Genomic DNA, 22585 nt, shown 5'->3' on the forward strand with positions numbered 1-22585 from the left:
TTGTTTTTCACAGGTGGTCTTGGAATGCATCCCCCGTGAAAAATGAGGGATTACTGTATACCTGTCAGTTAATTTCTCCTTAGTTCTAGGTTACCTTACTCCTTGATTCATTCCTTGTCCTGTCCTCTGGTATTTTGAAGAATAGGCTGACTCCTCTGTGAAGACCTGCTAATCATGTCACCCCAGTCTTTTTCTTTTTAGACTAAACGTACAGAATTCCCACAATTCAAATAGTTTCATCTCCAGCCCTCTAATCATCTTGGTTGCTCTTCTCTACTCTCTTTCTTGAGTCTCAATATCTTGTTGGCGTGGTGGTGACCAAAAGCAATCAGTGCGTGGCCTCCCCAGTGCAGGATAAAGTGGCGCTATCACTCCATGTGGCCTATTCTTCCGTACTCAATGTTCTCCAAAGAGCAATAAAGAGCTTCCTAGGTGTATCCATGGAGGCGGTTAAACCCAGCAGTGCGTTGTTCCTGGTTCGGACCGGTTCTTAGAACTCGTAGTGCCAGGGGCGGGAGCCTCTGCTCACCCATCCAGGACACTTCTGTGCATGCGGAGAAGCACAAGTGTACATGTGCATGCACGAACCAGTGGCAAAATTATTTACAACCCACCACTGATGAAACCACAATGACAGTTCCTCTTTTTCTCTCACCCACAAAGCCCAGCACCAGAAACATCTAAGAGCCACAGGCGCCGCTGGCGAGACATCTCCTCCCACAAGATCTATCTAATGTTATATGAATACTATTTAGAGGTGGGCTCCTCCCGGTCCCAAGTCCGACTGGTTATCCTGAACTGGTAGCAAACCACTGGCGACATCATGATATCATGGAACTAGTTCGATCGCTGCCAGTCTGTAGGTGCTGCCATCTTTTTATTTTTATTTATTTTATTGAATTTATTTCCAGGTTATTTTTCTTCTGCACACGCAAAGAGTTTCAGAAACTGCGCATGTGTCACTATCTTGTTTTTGGCTTTTAGGGGGTTGGGTGGATTTTTCAGCCCTGTGCGTGCGCGCATGGCCATGCAATGCAGGCGGAAGTGAACCAGCAGCGAGGTCAGTTAGAACCCCCCCCCCCCCAAGATACATTCAATCGTTTACATTACAAAATAAGACTTTGGTGCTCGGAAAGGGAGCTGAGCGGTAGGTGCAAAAGTGGAAAGGTTTGGCACTATCCGTTAACGGGGGGATGGCTGGTGAAGGTGATGGAACTTGCTGAAATGGCTAAATTGATTTCTTCAATCACAAAAAATTCGATATCTATGTTTATTGCTAACTGGAAAGTCCTTATGGATTTTTTGTGCAAAATGGAAAAATAATGGACTTAGGATTTATGGTTTGGATGATTAGCATACATTATAGAAAGAAGAGTTATGTTGTAATCATGGAATTAGTTTTATAATCGTATTTATAACTCTTGCAAAATAGATCAGAAACTACTTCTATGTATCATTTTTTTCTATTTTTCTTTTTTCTTTACTGGCACTTTTAGCTTTCTCTTTGGTTTCTTCTTCGCACTTTTCCTGTTCTCACTTTATATTAGTTTGCATTAGCTTTCATGTTCTTTCGTTTAAGAAAAATCTTTAATAAAATTATACCTAAAATAAAAGGAAATAAAGCTTAGCAGGACTGACATCCATCCCTGACTATGAAGTTAAGATGCAGGTGGCCCTCTCCCCACCATTTGCTTCTTCACAGCTCTGGGGTGTCTTAAGGCTCTCTTCATCCCTGAGAATCCCCCAAAATAAGACCACAAAGCAGCAGGAAAAGGGGACCGAGTTCTCTCCCCAGTCCAAGTCCGAAGGTGGTTCCAGGCCCTGCAAAGTTCCACCAACGACAGTCGCCAGCACTCTGGCCACAGCAACAAGGCCCAAGCAGGGACGCCGGAGGCTAATCGTTCTTATTGTTTTCTTCTGGAATCAGTGTGTGGAAGGGACGATCCCAGAACCGGCTGGAAATCCCAAAGCCTGCAAGGGAAAGAGGGGGAAAAAAGAACATAAAGGATGATCCTTCAAAATACAGAATAACAGAGTTTGCAGGGACCTTGGAGATCTTCTAGCCCCGCCCCCTGCTCAGTCAGGAAATCCTGCCTGGAGTCTCCAGGATCCATTTCACAGTTCCTGCTATTGAGCCAGAAAACGCCTGTGTCTGTTTTTGCGCGGGTGCCAAAAGGGAGCGCACATGCACGTGCCCAAACCCAGGGGTGGGCAGCAGCCGGTGTGCCCAGGTGCTCCATCCCAGCAGGAAATTCTGTGATACATGCGCAGCTGCATGGCCCCAATGTGCCTCCATACAAGATTTGAGTTCTGAGCATGCGCAGCAAGCAAAATATCATGTGAAGATACAAGTGTGAGCAAAATTTTGGCAATTTTCACCGATTTTTTACTTCTGCATGTGCGCAGAAGCAAAAATATAGGTGAAAATTGCCACAATCTCACTCGCCCATGCGTCCTCATTTGAGATTTTGTTTGCTGCACATGCTCAGAAGGCAACTCTCATGCCGACGCGCCCATTGGGCTCACCTGTGCCCACAACAGCCTTAGAGGGCGGACCAGCAGGAAGCAAGGTGAGTGGCCCTTTGCTGCCCTAACCCATCATGAAGTGCCCTCCCCCGTGCATGCACACACAACCTCCCCCACGCTGCACCCCCTTCGCATGCGCACAGACCTCACTGAAGCCTCCAGACTCTGAGGTTGGTGAAAACCAGGCCCAACACGCCTACCAGAAGTTTGGAAACGAAGTTCCGGTGGACCCGTTGAGCCATTTTTCATTCTCCCCAGGCCTTGCAATTAAGTGATTGCACTAATGCAGTGTTTCTCCACCTTGGCCATTTGAAGATGTGCAGACTTCAACTCCCAGAGCTGGCCCAGAGTTGAAGTCTGCACATCTTCAAACGGCCAAGGTGGAGAAACACTGCGCTAATGTTAATTCACTGCACATGTCACAAATATGACTCAGTTGCCCAGTGTCACACAATTTTGATCACCCAACCACAGGGATGCTCCAAGGGTCATAACTCTGAAAAGCGGTCATTAGCCACATTTTTAAGTGCCGTTGTAAATTCGGCCACTAAGCAAGCTGTGGAGAACTACCTGTACTAACTTGCCTCATTTTTCAGAGTGTAAGATGCACCCCTCCCAAAAATGGCTGAAACTTTGGGTGCAATTTATAATCAGAATGTAGCTTTTTAAAGCTCCCCCTCCCCCAGCCGTAACAAGGTGCTAATGATCTTCCCGGCTTGCAGGATTCTTTTCATTGCTACTCCCTCCAAATAATTTTTTTTCCAGCTCTAAGTCTTTGCAGGCTTGTTTTCATTGCTACTCTCTCCAAAAAAGGTTTTTTTTCCAGGCCTAACCAGGAGATAAAATGATGTGCTGAAGCTGGCCAGACTAAGGATGCTAACCAGATGAATACCGGGTAGGTAGATTTTTCCCTCCTATTTTCCTCCCCCAAGACTAAGGTGCCTCTTATACTCTGAAAAATTTGGTAGCTTGGCTCCTGAAAGCTAAGATGTTTGAAAGCCAAGAAAGGGACCTCAGAGCCCAGCTGCACTCTTTGCGCCCTCCCCTCCTCCTCACAGGTGTCCACCCTCACCTGCTTTCTGATGTTCGAAGTGGTGTTTGATATGATAGGTTTTCAGATTGTACAGGTAGGTGCCTTCTTCAGGCGAGCCGTAGTGCAAGTAATAATGCATCATGTCGTAAATAATGTAGCCCACGATTCCTCCAGACAGGATGGAGAGTCCAAATTCTCCAGGGAAAATCACATGAGCAAGAAAGTAGAACACGAAGAACAGCAGGGAGGCCGGCACAGGTGGGAAGACCAGGCGGGAGCTGTCGAACGGGGACTGCGAGAGAGGACAGTGGAGAAAAGGAGATCTCAGTCTCAGAGGGAACGGCAGGTTTCTCAACTTCTGCAACCTGAACCTGTGTGGACTTCAACTCTCAGAATTCCCCCAGCAGCGTTTCTGAGAGTTGAAGTCAGAACAACAGAGTTGGAAGGGTCCCTGGAGGTCAAACCCCTGTTCAGGCAGAAAGCCCTATGCCTGTGATGGCATACCTTTTTTTCCTCGGGTGCTGAAAGAGCATGAGTGTGTGCTATTGCACATGCCCAAGTGCCCACACCCATAATTCAATGCCCGGGGAGGGCGAAAACAGCTTCTCATCCCCCAAAGGCCCTCTGGGTGCCGGAAACGGCTTGTTTCCCGACATCTGCTGGGCCCAGTAGGCTCGTGTTTCACCATCCCCAGGCTCCTAAGGCTTCCTTGGAGCTGGGGGAGGGTAAAAGCGCCCTCCCTCATCCCCCTGGAGGCTCTCTGAAAGACAAAAATGCCCTCCCAGAGCCTCTGTGCAAGCCCAAAATCAGCTGGCTGACACACATGCACATTGGAACAGAGCTAAGGCAATGACTTGCATGCCAGCAGATATGCCTCCGTGTGCCACCTGTGGCACCCGGGCCATAGGTTCGCCATCACTGCCCTATACCATTTCAGACAAATTGTTGTCCAATCCCTTCTTAAAAACCTCCAGTGTTGGAGTTCCTACAACCTATGAAGGCAAGCTGTACCACTGATTGACTGTTCTCACTTTTAGAAAATTCCTCCTTACTTCTAGGTTGCTTCTCTCCTTGATCAGTTTCCATCCATATGTACTGCCTTCAGGTGCTTTGGAGAATAAATTGACCCTTTCCTTTTTAGAGCAGCTCCTTTGATATCGGAACACTGTTACCCTGTTGCCCCTAGTTCTTCTTTTCATTAAACTAGACAGACCCAGTTACAGCATCTGGAGGGGTGAATTTTGAAGCGATTTGGGGCAGCGAAGGAAGCGTCTGGAGGGGTGAATTTTGAAGCAATTTGGGGCAGCGAAGGAAGCGTCTGGAGGAGTGAATTTTGAAGCAATTTGGGGCAGCAAAGGAAGCGTCTGGAGGGGTGAATTTTGAAGCAATTTGGGGCAGCAAAGGAAGCGTCTGGAGGGGTGAATTTTGAAGCGATTTGGGGCAGCGAAGGAAGCGTCTGGAGGGGTGAATTTTGAAGCCATTTGGGGCAGCGAAGGAAGCGTCTGGAGGGGTGAATTTTGAAGTCATTTGGGGCAGCGAAGGAAGCATCTGGAGGGGTGAATTTTGAAGCCATTTGGGGCAGCGAATGAAGCATCTGGAGGGGTGTTTTGAAGCAATTTGGGGCAGCAAAGGAAGCGTCTGGAGGGGTGAATTTTGAAATGATTTGGGGCAGCGAAGGAAGCGTTTGGAGGAGTGAATTTTGAAGCGATTTGGGGCAGCGAAGGAAGCGTCTGGAGGGGTGAATTTTGAAGCGATTTGGGGCAGCGAAGGAAGCAGCTGAAGAGGTGAATTTTGAAGCGATTTGGGGCAGCGAAGGAAGGGTCTGGAATGATTTTGGGAGCGATTTGAGGCAAGATAGGGCAAAGGAAGCAGTAGGCGAGGGGGGATTTTGGCAGTGGGATGGGGTGGCTGTGAGGAGCGGAGGAAGCAGAGGTCTAGAGGGGAAAGTGGCAGCGAGATTGGGACGGCTGTGGAGAGCGCCTCTGATACGCCGTTTTGGCCACTGCTTGCAGCAGCAGCAGCCTAGAGAGAAGTGAGGGTTTGTAAGTAGAAAATGGTTCGTGAGTAGAGGTAAAAAAATCTGGAACACACGGTTCATATCTTGAAAAGTTTGTAGGTAGAGGCTTTCATAAGTAGAGGTACCAGGGTGACAATAAAACTCCATATAACTCTTCCCTGATACAAGCTTAGATGGAGGAGAGCCTATGGTCTAGAGGTTAAAATTACTGCCTTGCAAAGCAGAGTCTGCAGGTTCAAATCGCAGTAAGAGTATTTATTTATTTACTATTTAGATTTGTATGCCGCCCCTCTCCGAAGACTCGGGGAGGCTCACAACAAGATATGACAAATCATAAATAATTCAGATAGCTTTAAAAATCTTAAAGATTTAAAAGAACCCCATATACTAACAGACACACACACAAGCATACCATGCATAAAATTGAACAAGCCCGGGGGAGGTGTTTCAATTCCTCCATGCCTGACGGAAAAGGTGGGTTTTAAGGAGTTTACGGAAGGCAGGAAGAGTAGGGGCAGTTCTAATCTCTGGGGGGAGTTGGTTCCAGAGGGCCGGTGCCGCCACAGAGAAGGCTCTTCCCCTGGGGCCCGCCAACCGACATTGTTTAGTTGACGGGACCTGGAGAAGGCCCACTCTGTGGGACCTGATCGGTCGCTGGGATTCGTGCGGCAGGAGGCGGTTCCGGAGATATTCTGGTCCAGTGCCATGAAGGGCTTTAAAGGTCATAACCAACACTTAGCAGATGAGAGCATAAGATCAAAATAGATCTATACTAGTCTCCCTTTTCACTTATCAGCAAAAAATGTGCTACACACACACACACACACACACATACTGCTCAAAAAAATTAAACACTTAAACAATGCAATATAACTCAAAGTAAATCAAACTTTTGTGAAATCAAACTGTCCAGTTAGGAAGCAATGCTGATTGAAAATCAATTTCACATGCTGTTGTGCACATTCAACTTTGTACAGAATGAAGTATTCAATTAGAATATTTCATTCATTTAGATCTGGGATGTGTTATTTGAGTGTTCCCTTTATTTTTTTGAGCTATTTGTGTATGTGTGTATATATATGTGTGTAAATATATGCCATGTAGCCGCCCCGAGCCTTCGGAGAAGGGTGGCATACAAATCTAATAAATAATAATAATAATAATAATAATAATAATAATAATAATAATATATTTGTATATACAGTGATCCCCCGATCATTGCGAGGGTTCAGTTCCAGGACCCCTCGCAATGATCGGATTTGCGCGAAGTAGCGCTGCGGAAGTAAAAACACCATCTGCGCATGCGCAGATGGTGTTTTTACTTTCGCAGCGCTAGCGAGGAGCCGAAGATTGGGGTTCCTGGGAAGGGGACTCAGCTGGGAAGCGGCGCTGGGGTTTCCCCACCGCCCACGCAAACTCCTCGCTGCCGCTCGCCTGCCCTTCGCCCGCCCACCCCGCTCGCTCGCGCCGCTTCCCAGCTGAGTCCTGAAGCGAATTCTCAGCTGGGAAGCGGCCTGAGAGAACGGCGTGGGCGGGCGAAGGGCGGGCGAGCCGCAGGCGCGCGGGCAGGCAGGCGGCGGACAAGCCGTTCGCTCGGGCCGCTTCCCAGCTGAGTACTCAGCTGGGAAGCGGCCCGAGCGAATGGCGTGGGCGGGCGAAGGGCGGGCGAGCCGCGGGCGCGCGGGCAGTGGGGAAACTCCTCGCTGATGCCCGCCGCTCGCCCTCCCGCCAGCAAGAGGGGAAGACCCAGGGAAGCCGCCCAGCAGCTGATCTGCCCGGCGCCATCTACGCATGCGTGGCCATAAAAAAAAGGGCGCGCATGCGCAGATGGTGTTTTGACTTCCGGGTTGAAAAATCGCGATTTAGCCCGTTCGCAATGATCGGGAGCGCGATACCCGGGGGATCACTGTATATATAATAACAATTACATATATTACACACACATATGGAGACCCATCAAGTCAGTCTTGAATTTTCCACAGCTGACAGTTTTGCAATGTTGGAAGTCCTCTTCAATGTACAAAATTACAGAGCTGAACATCCTTTTGTGCTGCATCATTTGTTATCTCTCCCCAAGCTCCCATCACCCCAATTTTCCAGGGCTCCCCTACCTTATGATGCTGGCCATGCATCAGAAAATGCAGGGTGATCAGGTAATAGTTGCTGGCTGGAGGGTTCATGTGGAAGAGGAAGCGATGGATGAGATACTCCACCAGGGACCAGGTGAATATGCCCAAGACAAAGAGCAACGGGAACCAGTACTTGTGAACAGGAACAGCATAGGCTGTGCAGAGGAAGTGGAAGCAACAATGGGTGAGAACAGAAATGGTGCCCTGGACCAGAAGACAAGCCAATGAAGGCTTATTTCCAACAGCAGAAGTTGAACAACTAACCTTGTGCCGCGACCGGAAAAATCTGGAACTGAACACACTCAAAACCATAGAAATGGTGGTAGACTTTAAGAGAAACCCTTCCATCCTTCCACCTCTCACAATACTAGACAACACAGTATCAACAGTAGAGACCTTCATATTTCTAGGTTCTATCATATCTCAAGACCTAAAATGGTCCCTTAACATCAAAAACGTCATCACAAAAGCACAACAAAGAATGTTGTTTCTTTGCCAGCTCAGGAATCTCAAACTGCCCAAGGAGCTGCTTATACAGTTCTACAGAGGAATCATTGAGTCTGTCATCTGCACCTCTATCACTGTCTGGTTTGGTGCTGCAACCCAACCAGACTGACACAGACTTCAGAGGAGAATCAGAACTGCAGAGAAAACAATTGCTGCCAACCTGCCTTCCATTGAGGACCTGTAGACTGCACGAGTCAAAAAGAGGGCTGGGAAAATATTGACTGACCCCTCACATCCTGTACACAAACTGTTTCAACTCTACCCTCAAAACTTTCTGCACTCCGTAACAACTTGACAGTTTTTACCATCTCTGTGCTAAACAAATAATTCCCTCAATACTGTCAAAAATATTTCCTAAGTCTGCACTACTATTAATTTTCTCATCGTTCCCATCACCCATCTCGTCCCATTAATGACTGCATGACTGTAACTTTGCTGCTTGTATCCTTACACTTGACTGGTTCCTAATATGGTTTGATTGCTTATTTGTATCCAGATTTTGGTTAAGTATTGTACCTCATGATTCTTGACAAATGTGTGTTTTTCTTTTATGTACACTGAGAGCATCTGCACCAAAGACAAATTCCTTGTGTGTGTCCAATCACACTTGTCCAATAAAGAATTATATTCTATTCTATTCTATTCAAAACAAGGAATTTACAGGTTGCAATGCCAGGCTTTGTGAATAGTGACGCATGCTCAGATGCCCTCTCTATGGCAAAGAAGTGTTGGGAAAGAGAGCTACCACAGCTGGCTTTGCTTCCACCCTTCTTGCCGATGACCTTGGGACCAAGCATCAGAAGGCGAGGCTGGCCTGGCTCTTTGGATCTTTTTTCCAACCTTTATTATTTTTATAAATAATTCAAAGTGGTGAATCTATCTAATAGTTCTTCTTCCCTACACTTTTGGTTTTCCTACAGTTTTATGAGGTGAGCTGTGCTGAGACAAAGTGACTGGCACAAGGCCACCCTAAGGCCTAAGGCCAAACTAGAACTCACCGTCTGCTGGTGATAGGCCCAAAATCACCCAACCAGTTTTCATGCCTAAGGAGGGACTAGAACTCACTGTTTCCCAGTTATTGACGACCCAAAGTCACCCAGTCAGTTTCATGCATAGCAGAGGATTATAACTCACATTTTTCTAGTGATTGGCCCAAAGTCACCCAACCAGGACTAGAACTCACTATTTCCTGGTGATTGGTCCAAAGCCATCCAGCTTTCATGCCTAAAATCAGACTAGAATTCACTGTCTCCTAATGATTGGCTCAAAGATATCCAAATAGATTTCATGCCTAAGGCCAAACTAGAACTCCCAGTCTCCTGGTGATTGGCCCAAAGTCACCCAGCCAGCTTTCATGCCTAAGGTCAAGCTATAACTCACCATCTCCTAGTTTCAAGCCTGGTAACTTTACCTTTAGATCAGTGGTTGCCAACATTTTTTGGTTTAAACAAAGTTCCACTTGCCCTGTTAAATATCAAATTGTCCCCCTTGTGGGGCATAGGCCCCACATTGGGAACCAAGCTGTTTGCTGTCTCCCAGTTGCACCCCAGTTGCTCACAGTCCCACCCCCATCAGGCTCCTAGATATTTGCAGCAGGGATTCCAAAACTCCTGGGTGAAAGTGGTTGGAGTAAGGGGGAGAGCGTGTTGAGAGACCTACTTCCCAGGCCCTCTGCCATCTCCATTTTGGCTCCCTCAAAGTGCGGGGGGAGTTTTGTGTGAAAACGGTCCTGACCAGCACAGAAGTCTCACCTGATGTGAAGGAAGAAAACAGCTGGGTTTTGCCTTGGGCAAGGATGCCGTAGCAGTGCCAGCTGAGGAAGAACGCCACCGGCAGCCAGACTACGCAGACAATGTGCCTGGAAGAAAAACAAGAGTCAAACTGGGTTTGGATTGGCGACACATCCTGCAATTGAAATCTGGCCTTTCAGAAAGGGGCTGAAGCAGCTTTTTCAGATTCTGCACAGAATCACTCAACGGGTTGTCAAACTGGGCTCGGTCTGGCCTTCACGGTGCTTAGGTCTGGCCTGCAGGCCTGCCCTGGAAACTGTTAAGTCCTCGACTTACAACCATTGGTCTAACTTGCTCCAAATGTTTCTTTCCAGCCCTAACCAGGTACTAAAATGTTCCCAGCTCTTACTGACTTGCAAGCTCTTTCATTGTTACTCTCTGCGAAGAATGTTTTCCAAGCCCTAAGTCTTTGCAGGGTTTTTTTTTCATTGCTCTACTTGCTCTGACTGTTTCTTTCCAGATGCTAATGTTTTTTTAAAGCCCTGGAAGGCTGAGTTAACCTGGAGCCTGGCAGTCAGCAGAAGTAGCCTGCAGTACCACATTCTAACCATTGTGTCACCCCGGCTTTTTATCCTGGCCAGACCTCTTTTCTTGGGACACTGTTTGCCTTTGGCCTGCACCCATTGCACACTCCTGCCCCACGCTGGCCCTTACCATGTTGCCCTGGAGAGGGTCTCCATGAGATCCGAATGGAAGAGGCGAATCGGCCGATCCACTGGCTGGTGCACCCATTCATCGTACTTCTCTCGCAGGTGGCCCACTTGCCAAAGCAGAGGCTTTCCCCAGTCCACCAGGTCCTGGGAAGCAGAGATTCCAAAGCAAGATCCCGTGATCTTTAGAACTGCCTTGTTTCTTTTTTTTTGTTATATAAACTTTATTAATTTTCAATAAAAAAGACATACAAACTTACAAACATTTAAACACATATTAGGGGTTACAATTACCCCTCTTTTCTTGAAGTCAATTTTTAATACAGAAAAAAGGATAAAACCTTAAATCTTTAAATCAAACTAATATTCTAATTGAAAAGAAGAACTTTGTTTACATATTCTAATAGACATAAAGTTAAATTGATAAAATAGAAAAGCCAACAACACTAAAACCGACAAAAAATATCAATAACATTTAATTATATTCATACCATTTTTGTTACCTTATTTTCAACTTTATTCTTATCTATCCAGGTATAAACTTTATCCCAAATAATATAAAAATCAGATTCTTCTTGATCATTCAGTCTTCTTGTCATCATGTCCATCTCTGCACAGTCCAGAATTTTTTTAATTACCGGTACCTCCTCTTTTTGGGGGATATCTTCCCCTTTCCAATTTTGTGCATAAACTATCCTAGCAGCTGTTAAAATATGTACAACCAGAAAAAAAAATATTTTTTATATTTCTGTTTAGCTATGCCTAGGAGATAAAATTCAGGGGATTTTTCTATTTCATATAATGTAATCTCTTTTATCATTTTTTCTATCATTCTCCAATATGTCCGGACTTTATTACATGCCCACCATTGATGATAATAAGAGCCTATTTCACTTTTACATTTCCAACAATTTGGGGAGGTATTTGGATACATCTTAGCAATTCTATTCGGTGGGAGATGCCATCGGTAAAACATTTTAATTTGATTTTCTTTTAAAGAAATTGAGTTTGAACTGCCTTGTTTCAATAGTCACAGTTATGACAGTTATTCTGACAACCTAACAGGTCAGAAAATTTGACTGCAAAGAATGAGACTCTAGACCAGTGATTCTTAACCTTTCTAATGCCGCGACCCCTTAATACAGTTCCTCATGTTGTGGTGACCCCCAACCATAAGTCTTGTGCCAATTCTCCCAACAGAGCTTGAAGCTGATTGGCAGGAAGGTCAGAGGGACACCCCCCACTGTAAACGCCTGATTGGCTTAGGCTTAGGTGACCCCTGTGAAACGATTGTTCGACCCTCCAAAAGGATTCTGACCCCCAGGTTGAGAACCACTGAGCTCTAGAGTCTAGAAAGAGTGTAGAGAACAGCAACCAGGATGTTTAGGGGACTGGAAGCTGAAATAAACGAAGTTTCAGGAACTGGGCCTGGCTAGTCTACCAAAGAGAAGGACCAGGGGAGACAAGATAGCAGGGTTCTAATATCTGAGGGGCTGCTACAGAGAGGAGGAGGGGGGTCAGGCTGTTTTCAAAGGCAGGATTAGGAATAACGGATGGAAACTGAACACGGAGAAATTCAACCTGGAACTAAGGAGAAATTTTCTGACACTGAGAACAATCAACCGATGGAACAGAAGTTGCCTTCAGAGGTTGTGGGAGCTTCATCACTGGAAGCTTTCAAGAGCTCTGTCAGAAATGGCATAGGGTTTCCTACTTGGTCAGGGGGTTAGAGTAGATGACCTTCCAATTCTATTAGCCTGTTAAGAAGCAGAACGGTGGGATACTAAATTCAGGTTTATAATAATAATAGTAATAATAATAATAATAATAATAAATTATTATTATTATTATTATTATTATTATTATTATTATTATTATTATTATTCCGGCATAAGCCAGGGAAAGTGGTCCCAATGGTACTTGGCACGCTGGGCGCAGTGCCACAGGATCTCAGCAGACATTTGAAAACCATCAGAATTGACAAAATCTCCATCTGTCAATTGCAAAAGGCTGCTTTACTGGGATCGGCAAAGATAATTTGCCGCTACATCACGCAGTCCTAGGTGCTTGGGAAGCACCCGACTGGTGATGAAATACGAAATCCAGCATAGTGATCTCGTTGGCTGTGTTGTATTGACATGATAATAATAATAATAATAATAATAATAATAATAATAATAATAATAATAATAATAATACCAACAACAACAATAACAATAACAATTAGTGACTGTATCTCAGTTTCTGATTTTCCGTTAGTGACTGTATCTCTGTACGGAAAATCAGAAACTGAGATACAGTCACTAACCAACACTGTGTGAATTGAATGCCAATTAAAAAAAGAGCCATCCCAATTTTTTAAGGCCTCGAATTGCAAACAACTAATTGCTATCAACTTGAGTTATGTTTCCACCATGGGGTGTATCCAGAGGGCCCAACCAGGGGTGAAATGCTACCGGTTTGGATTGGTACAGGCATACCGGTAGCAGCGGCTGTTGGTGGTTTGCAGAATTGGTAGCAATGGCTGGCTGCCCACGTTCACAAAATGATACCCCGGTCAGACTCGCTTGCCCTGTTCTGCCCAGTCTCTGCCCTGCAGCTGGCCTTCCTGAAGCGCTACATCCCCTTATCTGCCTGCAAAGTCATGGCCTATCTAACTGTCCCTGCCTCCACTCAACCATCCCAGCCTGCCTTCCTTACTCTGTTCCCCATGGCCTGCAGCTTTCCTGCCTTCTACGCAGCCTTCCTGGTGTCCCTGTGGTCAGATGGCAAAGGCAGGCAAGTGGAAGGCCACGTGGAAGTAGGCAAGCAGGTTGGGGCGGCAGGGAAGAGAACTAGCAGCCTGCTCCCTTCTCCGCAGCCCTGCCATGTTGGCATCCTCCCATGCGGCCTTCCCCAGGCCTGCTTGCCTTCCGAGATCGGTATCCGGCCCAGCCCGGCCAGTGAATGGCTGTCCAGCCCTTGGTGGAAATGCAGGTGCTGAGAAGGCGGCGGTTGTGCTCCAGGAGGGCAAGCGGACATCCCTGGGCTGCTGCACATGCGCCCACCCTGTTTCTGCAAAGACAGAGCCCCTCCCCTTGCAGGGCAATCCAAAGAGGGCGTGGGGATGCTGCAGAGAAGGCCACCTTCCCCCTGGGCCTGCGTGACTCCTGTGCTGGCTACCTGGGGCTCCAAAGCAGCCCAGCGGCTTCCCACCCGTCCACCTTCTTACTCTCTTTGCGGATCGGCCCGGCTGACCACCAGCCCCACTCTGGGGACGCGGACTGCCAAGTTGTTTCCTGCCGGCAGAGAGGTGGAGCAAGAGGCACGGAAGCCGGGAGGACTTCCGGGGTAGGGCCAAGCTGAAGCGATGTGTAAGTTAGTAACTCCTGACTTGCACTCGAGATTTTTCGTCAGAAAAACCACTTTTGTGGGGACAATTCTTCCCGGAGAGAGGAGTTTGGGCAAGGGGAAGTATCTGACAGCGGGTAGGGTGCGACCCCCCACTGCAAGTGACGAAACCCCCGTGTTTGGGCGGAACAAGAAGTCGGAGTTTTCAGTTCCGGCCCAAAGGCTTGGCGCACTGAGTTGACAACAGGGAAGCAAAAGAGGAGCAGCGGTAGCAGCGGTCTGTATTTAACTACTTTAATATACTTACCCGTGTTAATTAAGGGTGAAAAGATGCTAGAAGAAAAAGGCAGTCTCCTTGATATGAACTATTGGCGATTAAGGAGAGCGAAGCATTTTGAAGTCTAAGAGAAGTAAAAGGAAGTTGTTGATGGTGGGCGGAAGTGACTGGTGGCCGAAGGAAAGTTGAGAAAGACGGATCCCACGGAGGAGACACCGGTACCCGAGCAGAGGACAGCCGAGCACTTTGTTTGGTGGACCGAAGACACGGGTCGATAGGAGATTGGAGACGGGGGACCACCGAGCGGAGAGCGGAGAGCGGAGGGAGGTGTCCAGGACCGAGACCGGAGACCAGAGGAAAGAGCGAGTGAAACGACAGCGAAAGAGTGGTGAGAGGCACGAGACGGAGGAGAAAAACGGGGTTAGCCGGGAAGGACTTGAGATCCCGATACAGCTGCCGAGTTTCCTGGTTTTTTTTTTGAGTTTTCTGAATTGCCTGGCAAGCGTGGGAATTGTGAGAGATCCGGAATCAGTCGACAGTGTGAAAGAAACAGAAAGTCTGAAGGTTTGGTTGGAGTTGGGAGTTGGTAAAGTCAGAAAGTCGGGGAAAGGAAGAAGAAACTTGTGTGCACGTGACTGAAAGACAGGAGACGCCATTCTTTTTCTACAGGAAAGAACACTAGAGTCTGAAACTAACATTTACACTAATCCAGGATACTACTATTGCTGCATAGAGACATAGACTGAACGGTTAAATATCACAAAACAACTGCGCAAGAACCTAGAAACCTCTACAAACATATAACTGATAAGTCATAATTAATATTAATAATAATAACGTTAATTTTAAAAGTACCTGGATAATTAATTATTTACATGTGGTTTGAAATCTGATTGCTGCTGTTCAATTGTAAATTTTTGCTTCCTCTCCTCCCTGTTCCACCCCCACCCCACCCCACCCCTTTTTCTCTTTCTCTTTCTGGTCCCATTTGCTTGTACTCTTACTTATCCCTTTTAACCCTTTTACCTTTTATTGATTTATTATAACTGTTTAGCTGTTAGAGGGCTTACCCACATCCTTTTCTTTCTCTCCCTTCTTTCTCCTTCTTTCTTTCTTTGTGTGATTAATTGTGATTAGTTGTTTGATTAAGTTGGTAAAATGGTAAGGTGCTAACTGATTAATTATATATATAGTGATTACACTGAACATAGTGATTATATTGTGATTATATTGAAGATATTAGGAGTTTTGAACAAATTTTAGTTTATATACCACATAATATAATAATATATACGTAGTAAGCTAGTTATATTAAGGAAAATTTGAACTAAATTATTTATTGCTATCTATTGTTATTAATTATTAACTATTAACTATTAACTATTGTTGACTATTTATATACTCACTGATATTTACTGATTTTTACTGATTTCTACTGATACTTATTGACTATATTTACTGATTAATTAAGATATACATATATAGATATAGAATTAGAAATTTTAAAGTTGGCTTTCATCATAAATTTATTTATTAATTATTGATATTTGATATTTGACAAGTTAGAACTGTGATAACCTGGGAAAACCTGATGAGCCGGATTGATTGACCTCCCGAAACCAAATTATTACTTTCTCCCATAATTAATTAACACCGTTGAGCACATCTTTTATAGAGTAATTTTTAAAGATAAATTTAAGGAAATTTTAAGAACTTCTAAACAGAAAGATAGTATGTCAACTAACTTTTCTAAATATCAGAAGAAATCTACATCTGGAACTCCTCCTATAGTGAATACAAAATCTAATATAGAAATGGCGACAATGGATAAATCATCTCTTCAATCAATACAAGCATCATTAAATTTAAATAAGGAATTTATGGTGCGGAGTCAGGAATCTGCATCAGCAACCCAAGAAACTATAAAACAGAACCAAGAGGAAACAAATAAGAATTTTGAAAAAATGTCTGATCAAATTGAAGGGTTAGAAAACCGAATGGAGAATATACAAGAGATCATAATTAATCATGAACAAAGAATTCAAAAATTAGAGACAGACACAAGAAAAATAGAAGAGAAAAGAGGTGAAGCGAAGACTAAAAGCTGCCAATAAAGAACTTGAGGCCTCGATTGCAATATTAGAGATGGAGAAATCGGCACAATTCCTCCGCTTCCAAAATATTCCGGAAAACGCAGATGAAGACCTATTTAACAAAATAGCAGAACTAATAAGTGAAAACACACAAATTGAAATTGAGGAGGTGAAAAATCATAGTGATGAGATATACAGGATACAGACAAACTACGTGAAAAACCACAGACTAGAGAAGTTCATGTATGATTTACTAAAAAATCCATAAGAGATGAAATATACAAAACAACAAGAAATGAGAAAATAATCTACCAAGAAAAAGAAATAACGGTTCTTAAGTAGATACCTAAAAGGATAAGGGAGAAAAGGAGAGAATATCACTATTTAACAGCGAAACTGATGAGAAGGGAAATACCATTTCGATGGTTAATCCCGGAAGGACTTTTAATAACTTGGAATGGGAGGAAAATTAAAATCGATTCAATTGAAAAAGCTGATTATTTTATCAAACAACATTTAGAAAAAGAAGAAGACAACAGTCTAGACACAGAACATCAAATTCGAAAAGAAGGAACGGAGGAAGAAAGAGGGGAGAGGGGACAGGAGAAGGGAGAACCCCAAACAGAGGAAAGAATTATAACAAGAGCGGTGGCAAAGCAACAGTAGAGGGGAGGGGAGGAGCGGGAGAGAGGAAAGAAGGAAAATATGGCAGAAACGCTTAATCTATTTTCAGTAAATATTAACGGATTGAATTCACCTATTAATAGAAAACAGACAATGATGAAATTAGTAAAACAAAATTTAGATATATTATGCCTACAAGAAGTCCATATAAGAAATCAGGACCGCAAACTGTTAGAAAATAAAAAGCTAGGTAAATTATTCACAGCATTAACAGTTTCTTTAAAAAGGAGCATAGCCCTATACATTAGGGAAAAACTTCAACCTGAAAAAATACTAAGTGTAAAGATCAGAATAGCAACCAAAGAAATAGTCATAATAGTAATTTATGCTACAAATACAAATCAGAAACAATTCTACAAAAAACTAGAGGAACATGTAGGACAGATAGAAAAGGAAAACATTTGCATTATTGGAGATTTTAACGCGGTTTATGATATTCAAAAAGATTATAAAACAATGGAAAAAAAATTAAGAAAAGGAAAACCCTACCAGCAGAATTTCATGAGATGGTGAGAGAACACAGACTTACAGATATATGGAGAAAGAGACACCCTCAAAATTTAGAATATACTTTCTATTCACCACCTCAGAAATCCTGGTCTAGGATAGACATGATTTGGGCAAACAAAGAAATTGGAAAACTAATTCAAGATATCGAAATAGACCCAAATCTATGGGCAGACCATCATCCAATATTAATAAAAATTAAAGATCCTAGGAAAGAACATCATAGATGGTCCATAAACCAAGCACTAACCCAAGAACAAAATTACATTAATTATATTAAACAAGAACTTAAATTATTCTTTAAAGATAATTGGAATAACGATACTACAATTCAGAATATTTGGGACACCACGAAAGCATTTATAAGAGGGCTAACAATAGCATATTCAGCTAAAATTAAGAAATCTAAAGATAAAAAATTGAATGAATATAAAAACAAATTAAAATATTTAGAAACAGAAATCCAAAAAGATCTCCAAAATGAAAAAATGAGAGAAGGGATAAAATAAAACACAATATTAATCTACTAATACAAGATGAAATTGCTGTAAAACTCAAGATGTCTAAACAACACGAATTTGAAAATGCAAATAAAAAAGGTAGATGGCTAGCATATAAATTAAAAAAAGAAGAAGAACGATATACAGTATACAAAGACTAGAGGATGAAAATGGAGATACCCAATATACAATGGATAAAAAAAGAATATTGCAGTCAAATACTACACTGAACTATATCAAAGAGAAGAGACAAAAGAACAATTAGATATGTATTTAGAAAATGTAAAATTAGAAGAAATATCAGAAGTAGACAGAACAATAGTAAACAAGAAAATAACACTAATAGAATTGGAAAATGCGATATCGAAACAACAAAACAACAAAACACCAAGCCCAGATGGGATGCCGGCGGAATTTTATAAAGAATTAAAAGAAATAATAGGGGAAATATTATTAATTATATTTAATGAGGTGTTAGAAAAGGGAACAATACCTACAACATGGACACAGGCGCTAGTAAGTTTAATACTGAAAGATATTTCTAAAAAAGAAAATATACAAAATTATCGGCCAATATCGCTTCTTAATGTGGATTATAAAATCTTTATGTCAGTTATGGCAGAAAGAATGAAACCAATTATGAATAAAAGAATAAACTATGATCAAAATGGATTTCTGCCAGGAAGATATATAAGAAACAATATAAGAACAATATTGGACATGTTAGAATTTTATGAGGTACACTCGGAAAGACAACTAGCCCTTATGTTCTTAGATGCTCAAAAAACATTTGACAATTTGAGATGGGAATTTATATTAGAGTTAATTTAAAAAATGAAATTCGGACCCAAAATTACCCAAATGATACAAACAATATACCATACCTAACCTGCAAAAATTATAATCAATGGTGAATTAACAGATTCGTTCCAAATTTGGAAAGGGGTACGCCAAGGCTGTCCGCTATCTCCACTCTTATACATACTAGCAGTCGAAACAATGTTAAACCAAATAAGAACAAACCCAAAGATTACAGGTTTGAAGGTTAGAAAACAGGAATTTAAAGTACAGGCCTATGCGGACGACTTAGTATTTATAATAGACGATCCAATAGAAGTAGGTGAACATTTAATGAAAGAAATAAAACAATATGGAGAGGTGGCAGGTCTAAAAATTAACGAACAAAAAACTAAAATTATAACTAAAAATATGAATCTAAAACAAGACCAAGAATTAGAGAGAAATTTAGGAATTCAAACTGTAAAGAAAGTAAAGTATCTAGGCATAACATTAACTAAAAGATGTAGTACAATCAAAAAAGACAACTACGATATATTAATCAAAAAAACTGAAGAACAATTAATCAGATGGAATAAGCTGCATATCTCATTGACAGGGAGGATCTCCACAGTCAAAATGACCATCCTACCAAAGTTTCTTTACTTATTCCAAACCATCCCAGTAAAATTGAACAAAAAGTTTTTTACAAAATTAAATAGGCGTTGATTGCTTACCTGAACGCCTCTTCTCGTACGGTGAGCGGGTACAGCAGTCACATGGGTTGCTCATGTCCAATCCGGTGGAACTGAGCCTAGTATTAAAAAAGCTTGCCGGATCCGCCCCTTCCCCAGAATTCGCGAATCCATAGACTAGGCTCAGTTGTGAAGCTCTGTAGTGTTCAACTCTCATTGTTAGAGGAAGAAAGGTATAGAAAGGTAAAGAAGACACATACAAGGGCGGGAAGTGACTGCTGTACCCGCTCACCGTACGAGAAGAGGCGTTCAGGTAAGCAATCAACGCCTATTCTCCGTACTGAAGGAGCGGGTCCAGCAGTCACATGGGACATACCCAATAGATGGTCCCTAGGGTGGGATTAGCTTGCTATCGTGAGAGATAACGGATTGGAGTACCCTTCTGCCGAAGGCAGCGTCCGCTGAAGCATAAGAATCAATTTTGTAGTGCCTGATGAAGGAATTTGGCGAGGCCCAAGTGGCTGCTTTGCAGACCTCCTCCAACGGGGCTTGAGTCGCCCAAGCGGCCGAGGTGGCTGCGCTCCTGGTGGAATGCGCAGTGATGTTCCTTGGAACTGAGAGGGAGGCCGACTCATAGGCCTTAGATATAGTCCCTCTGATCCAACGGCCTATTACTGTTGAAGACACTTTGGCCCCCATGACTCTGGGATGATAGGCTACAAAAAGTGCTTCTGACCTCCGAAAGGGTCCTGTGCGTTGGATATATATTCTCAGCGCTCTGGTGAGATCCAGGGTGTGCCATCTAATTGCCAAGGGATGGTCTCGTTGGAGGCAGAAGGAAGGTAGGACAATATCCTGAGATCTGTGGAACATGGAACTGACCTTGGGTAAGAAGGTGGGGTCCAGTCGCAAGACTACCTTGTCCTGATGGAATTGACAAAGGTCCTGCCTGATTGAGAGGGCAGCCAGCTCCGAAATGCGTCGGGCAGAGGTAATAGCCACCAGGAAAGCTACCTTAAAGGATAGGTACCTGAGGGACGCCGATTTTAGGGGTTCGTATGGTGCCTGCGTGAGGGAATGGAGAACCCGTGGCAAATCCCAGGATGGATACCTGTGGACCTTGGAAGGTCTGAGGTTGGCTATGCCCTTGAGGAATTCCTGAACTTCAGGGAGGGATCGGAGAGGCTGTCTGCGGGGACCCCCTAGGACAGATGAAATGGCTGCCAGATGACGCCGGAGGGTGCTGGTGGAAAGTCCTTTATGGAAGCCTTGCATAAGGAAGGAAATAATTCTGTGTATGGGGATGCACAGAGGGGAGAGACCTTCCTGTAGACACCACTGGTGAAACTTGGACCACGTGTGGTCGTAGATTCGATTGGTCGAGCCCCTTCTGGCCTTTAAAATGACCTCCACTGAATCGGGGTCATGCCCACGCAGTTCTAAATCTCTCCTGATAACAGCCAAGCGGTGAGGTGGAACCACTCCGGGTCTGGATGGAAAGAGGCCCCCTGCCGCAGCATATCCCCCGAAACGGGGAGTCGCCAAGGGTCCTGGACGGACAGCTGTTGGAGGTCCGCGAACCAGGGCCGGCGGGGCCAATGAGGGGCGATTAAGATTACTCGGGCCCTCTCGGTGAGGACCTTGTGAATCACGTCCGGGAGGATTGGGATTGGAGGAAATGCGTAGAGTAGGCCTGGAGGCCATGGACTCCGGAGGGCATTGATTGCTTCCGCTCCCGGGGATGGAAATCTGGAATAGAAGCGAGGGAGTTGGGCGTTCGCATTGGTCGCGAAGAGATCCAGAACTGGTAGGCCGAATCTGAGGGTGATTTGATGGAACAGGTCTTGATGGAGGTTCCACTCTCCTGGGTCTATCGTTGCTCGGGATAGCCAATCCGCCTGGACGTTGAGACTCCCCGAGATGTGATCGGCTAGGAGCGACTGGAGATGTTTTTCCGCCCAAAGGCCCAACTTGAGGGCCTCCCTCATGAGAGCCTTGGATCTCGTGCCCCCCTGTCTGCAGATATGGCTTTTTGTGGCAATGTTGTCGGTGAGAATGAGAACGTGCCGGTTGGGAATGCGAGGAGAGAAATGCTTCAGAGCCAGGGAAACGGCTCTTAACTCTAGCCAATTGATTGGCCTGGAAGCTTCCTCCGGGGACCACGTGCCCTGGGCTATCATCCCCTGGGCGTGGGCGCCCCATCCCGATAGACTGGCATCTGTGGTGATGACAAATTGATCCGGGCACCTGAACGGGGATCCTCTGTCCATGGCCGGAGACTTCCACCACTTGAAGGATCTGCGAACACTCAGTGGGATGACAATGCGTCGATTTGAGTTGCTGTGCCCCGATCTCTGAAAAGGCAACAGAAGCCACTGGAGTTCCCTAGCATGAAGGCGAGCCCAGGGAATGATGCCTATGCATGACACCATCTTCCCCAAAAGGGAAGATAGAGTAACTATGGATACTGAAGGATTAGATAAAATGTTAGAAATTAACTCCACTATACTGAGTTTTCTCTCGGGAGAGAGAAAAACCTGGGAAGATTTTGAATCAATAATGGATCCCAGGTGAGGAATGGAAGTGGAAGGTTGGAGGTGACTTTTTTCAAAGTTGATGGAAAACCCATGGTCCTGAAGGACTGACATGGTGACAGAAAGGTCTGATTTCACTCTCTCTAGGGAGTTCCCATGAATTAAGATATCATCAAGATAACATAAAATGAGGATGGGAGACGCCCGGATATAGGCCGCCAGGGACCCCAAGAGCTTTGTAAAGACCCGAGGGGCCGAGGAGAGGCCAAATGGCATCGCCCTATACTGGAAATGCCTGCCTTGAAAGGAAAAACGTAAAAATTTTCTGTGGCATTTGGCTATAGGAATGTGAAGGTAGGCCTCAGTGAGGTCTAAGGAGACCATGAAATCTCCCGAGTGAATGGCGGCCAAAATAGAAGACAAGGAGTGCATCTTAAACTTCCTATATTTGATGAATAGGTTTAGTTTCTTTAAATCCAAAATGGCTCTCCAACCTCCGGAAGACTTTGGAACCATAAATAGGATGGAGTAAAAAC

At 44.3% G+C, this 22585-nt stretch overlaps 1 protein-coding gene across 1 annotated transcript in view; it reads right to left on the reverse strand.

Moving 5' to 3' along the window:
- Positions 1–1568: 1568 nt before the first annotated feature.
- FA2H (fatty acid 2-hydroxylase) overlaps positions 1569–22585 on the reverse strand; it is a 91647-nt gene continuing 70630 nt past the window's right edge. The window contains exons 3-7 of the mRNA XM_070761689.1: positions 10657–10799; positions 9964–10070; positions 7688–7860; positions 3599–3851; positions 1569–1971 (exon numbers count right to left, since the gene is read on the reverse strand). Coding sequence (XP_070617790.1) covers positions 1895–1971; positions 3599–3851; positions 7688–7860; positions 9964–10070; positions 10657–10799 — 753 coding nt within the window. The 3' untranslated portion in view covers positions 1569–1894. The remainder of the gene's footprint in view (positions 1972–3598; positions 3852–7687; positions 7861–9963; positions 10071–10656; positions 10800–22585) is intronic.

This window comes from Erythrolamprus reginae, chromosome 9, assembly GCF_031021105.1.
Source record: "Erythrolamprus reginae isolate rEryReg1 chromosome 9, rEryReg1.hap1, whole genome shotgun sequence".
Taxonomy (NCBI): Eukaryota; Metazoa; Chordata; class Lepidosauria; order Squamata; family Dipsadidae; genus Erythrolamprus; species Erythrolamprus reginae.